This window comes from Pygoscelis adeliae, unplaced genomic scaffold (assembly GCF_000699105.1).
Source record: "Pygoscelis adeliae isolate BGI_AS28 unplaced genomic scaffold, ASM69910v1 Scaffold72, whole genome shotgun sequence".
In the NCBI taxonomy this organism is placed as follows: domain Eukaryota; kingdom Metazoa; phylum Chordata; class Aves; order Sphenisciformes; family Spheniscidae; genus Pygoscelis; species Pygoscelis adeliae.
The window spans coordinates 201,980-205,535 of NW_008824286.1; the positions used below are offsets into that span (position 1 = coordinate 201,980).

Here is a 3,556-nt window from a genome sequence, read left to right on the forward strand (position 1 = left end):
CTCAAATTTCTCAGAACTACGCAGGACACTTCATTCTGCTCTAACAAAAAACTGTCACTGCTGACAGAACTGTATTTTAATGCAGAACACCACATGTGCACGCACAAAGAGTCTTTGCACAGCCTGGGTCATTGCTGTTTGTGCACAAACATGCCTGGACATGCACGGATTTGCAGGGCCTATTTAGGGAGATGTGTCAGACACAAGAGTCTTGAATTTATTCCTTCATTTTCTCTCACAGCCTATTTCCAAACTGCCTTCTGAAGACAAAAGGCAGCAAACAACTGCACGACCACAGAGTCGGAGGTGTTTACACACTGCGGGTCGACCACAGAACGTCACACGAGGCAGGGTGACACACCCGAAGACCTCCTGAGTGACTCTCCTGGCCATGATCCCCACTGGGACTGACCAAGGAAGGAACACAGAAGCCAAGGGAGATGACCTGCCTGTGGCTCATGGCTACTCGATGACAGAGGCAGCAAGAGTCTACCAGTCTTACAGCTCCTAGATTCAGCAGGCTCCACCCTTCTGGCTCAAGGGGATATCTGAAGTTTTCATGGTGAAGAAAGTACTAAGTAACAAACAAAGGACATACAGGTTTTATTATTCCTGGCTGCCAGTCAAGACCTTTTGTTATATAAAAGAATAATAATAAAAAAATCAGTATTTGTGGTCTACATGTCTAGCTGGCTTTTGTTCTGGATGTTTGTTTGGTTCTTCTTGTACCAATATTTTCTTCAATCCTGATAATTAACCCCACATCAAACCATGTCACAGAATGTCCTCGGTAATTAGTACAACTAGTCACAGGCAGCTAAGCATCAACTTGCAACAGCAGCCTCATTTCAAGGAATCCCAGCTCTTAAAGCACAACTGCTAGAGCATGAATACCCCGAGCACAGAGTATGAGGACATGCTGACTCAATAACCATCCTCAGATGAAGATCAAGATGCTTTTCCAAGCCACCAAACTGTTACGACAAGCACAGGATTGTGCACAAGACAGGCAATTCATCCACTGCTGGTCTTTCAACTAGTACAAGCACGGCTGGCTTATGCTAGAGGAGTCCCCAGAGAAGGCAACGCTTCACTTCTCCTCAGAGCCAAGAGGAGTGGGAATTCAGCTCCACACACTGCCTCTATCTACCGCTGCCTTTCCTCTAAAGAGAAGTGGCTTCCCAGAAATAAAGGCGGATCTCCCAGAGGAGTGAACCTGGGATGGGAATACTGAGTCCAGAGAGGCTGAGGTCAAACCTCTATGTTTGTCACCTAGCCAGGGGCTCCAGCTGACCAACAGGACACACACGTACGTCTCTTACTGTGAAGTGCCTCCACTTCGGTAGGATGCTGGGGCACGAGGCCAACTTACTTTCAGTCAGCCGACGGAAAGGTCTGGGTTTAAGGTCCATGTCCACAACCACACCAGTTATGCACTGCATTGAAAACAAAGCTTGAAGCCTGTTGGCAGCCTTGCAACAGCAGAGCAGCCAATTCAAAACAACCACTTCAAGAATAGTGGGAGGTGCGAGCGCTACCCAGTGCTCCGAAGGACTCGTGCTCTTTATGGGAAGTGCAGCAGTGTCATCAGGCTGCCGCACACTCTCGCTATAGCCAGGACACCCTGTTCCTTTGACGCAGACCACAGCTTTGTTCTGGGAATTGTTTTGGACTCCTACAATGGATCTGACTACACAGAAGACAGCTGCCTCAAGCATCTACAGTTGGGTTCAGCACATGAAACCAGAGGGTTACTGTCAGATTTTACCCCCATGCACCCAGAACAAAGATGCCCTGCTGCAGACATGCCAAGGACCGGACCAGGTCACAGAGCATCACACTCTCACCACTAACGGCACATCAGATCACAAGGAGAAGTCAGTGCTCGGTGCCCTCAACACACCTTGGCTCAAAGCCCTGGCGTTTCCCAGCCAGTCCCTTTTTCAAGTTCTCAACAATGATGAATAGAAATCCAGAAACGTTATTCAGGATAGACCCAAGACAAAGCAGATGAACAAGCAGAAGAAACTCATGGAAAAGACAAATTTCAAAAGTACAAGAAGGGGGAAAACATGCATTAGGGCAAGCAGAATCTTCAGCAAGGGGTGACAGACCAAGACCTAAGCAAGCCACTTGCCGTGAAACTGGAGCCTGGGTGCCTTTTGCAAACAGTCATATCCCTGACTCTGCCTTTTCTCCATGTTTTTGGAACCATTCCACTTCTATGAAGTTTTGAAGCCTTAAAAATCAAGCCATTCTGAGGGTACAGTGTCACTGGTGATGTTTTCCATCAGCCCTCTCCAACTGCATTGTAAACAATCGCTTCCTGCTCCTGTTGTGTAATGACTCAAAGACGAAAACAAGCTGTATTTACTTTCTCCAACTGAGCAATTCCAGCCCTGACCCAAAGCAACTGCGTGGGCTGCCAGGCCTCCTCCTCCTTCCCCTCCTCCTGGCTGAGCTCTGCAGACCAGTCAGGTGAGAGAGCAAAAGGGCAGAGGAAAGTACACAGAACCAAGGAGCACTTGCAGTTGCCGGCACCAAACTCCCTCACCCCCCTCCTTCCCTCCTGGGCTATTTTAATCCTGCTTTCTTTCAGCTACTCTGAGCCTCGGATTTTGTTTTCCTTCTGGCTCATACAAAGTGTGAGCAATCTGCAAAGGCAAACCAGACTCCTCCTGACCATAAGAAGCTGATTCTCACCAGTTTAACAGTAGGTAGTTACTAAGGGTTTGATTTAGGCCTTTACTGCTTTTAATACAGTAAAGTATTCTTTCCAGTAAGAACTAAATCTAATCTAACTAAAATATGTTAGGCAAACACAGCAGGGTCCCAAGCAAGTATCCCAGGGCACCCAGACTTCATTCTATGCTTGTTTGCGCACCTTCACTTGGCTTGGTGTCCTGGTTTTGGCTGGGATAGAGTTAATTTTCTCGCTGTGGCAGGAGAAGGCTGGGTGAGCGTTCAAGGCCAGAAGGGTTGCACCAATAAATTACCAAATATTTACAGTTTCCAAGAGAGCAGCAAGGGGCTGGATCAGCAATTCAGTAGGAAAAAGCTCCAGTTTTAAAACTCACGTAGGAAGCACACCCTCACCTGCATTTGGACAGTACATGACACAACACGAGGTCTTGTTTGGCGTGAATACACCCATTTCAGCATTATTCAGGCAGTAAAGCTCAACCGATACCCCCCTCGGGGTGTAACCTGCCAGAAGCATGCACCTTTCCCCATGCCAGCTGGCAAAGGTCAAGAGAAACAGCAACTGATGTTTCGTCCGATTTCACTATCAGGTCTGGCGATCAAATCTGGCACCTTCCACGGTAACCTCCTCGCCGTTTGAGTCTTCCCACCATGGACATTTAACAAAGGGATGGGGATGACACAAGCATTAACCCTTCTGGGTCTCGAGAACAATTAGAGAGGGTGTATCAAATTCTTGGAACAACTACTCTAACGCTAGCGAGATGGGGAGCACGGAAGGTAATTTTTGAAGAGGTCATTGTGCTCCGACGGTCAAAAGCATAAAGATGGGACCCAGGGCAGGAGTGAAGGA

The 3,556-nt window shown here is 47.8% G+C and overlaps 1 protein-coding gene across 2 annotated transcripts in view; it reads right to left on the reverse strand.

Annotated features, from left to right (window-relative positions):
* The window catches only part of MAP1LC3A (microtubule-associated protein 1 light chain 3 alpha), a 16,894-nt gene extending 14,513 nt beyond the window's left edge, over positions 1–2,381 (reverse strand). Inside the window, exon 1 of one of the 2 annotated variants that reach the window (XM_009318645.1) lies at positions 2,138–2,381. In XM_009318645.1, coding sequence (XP_009316920.1) covers positions 2,138–2,201 — 64 coding nt within the window. In that variant the 5' untranslated portion in view covers positions 2,202–2,381. The remainder of the gene's footprint in view (positions 1–2,137) is intronic. The other variant, XM_009318644.1, reaches the window with a different exon arrangement.
* Between the last annotated feature and the right edge of the window lie 1,175 nt (positions 2,382–3,556).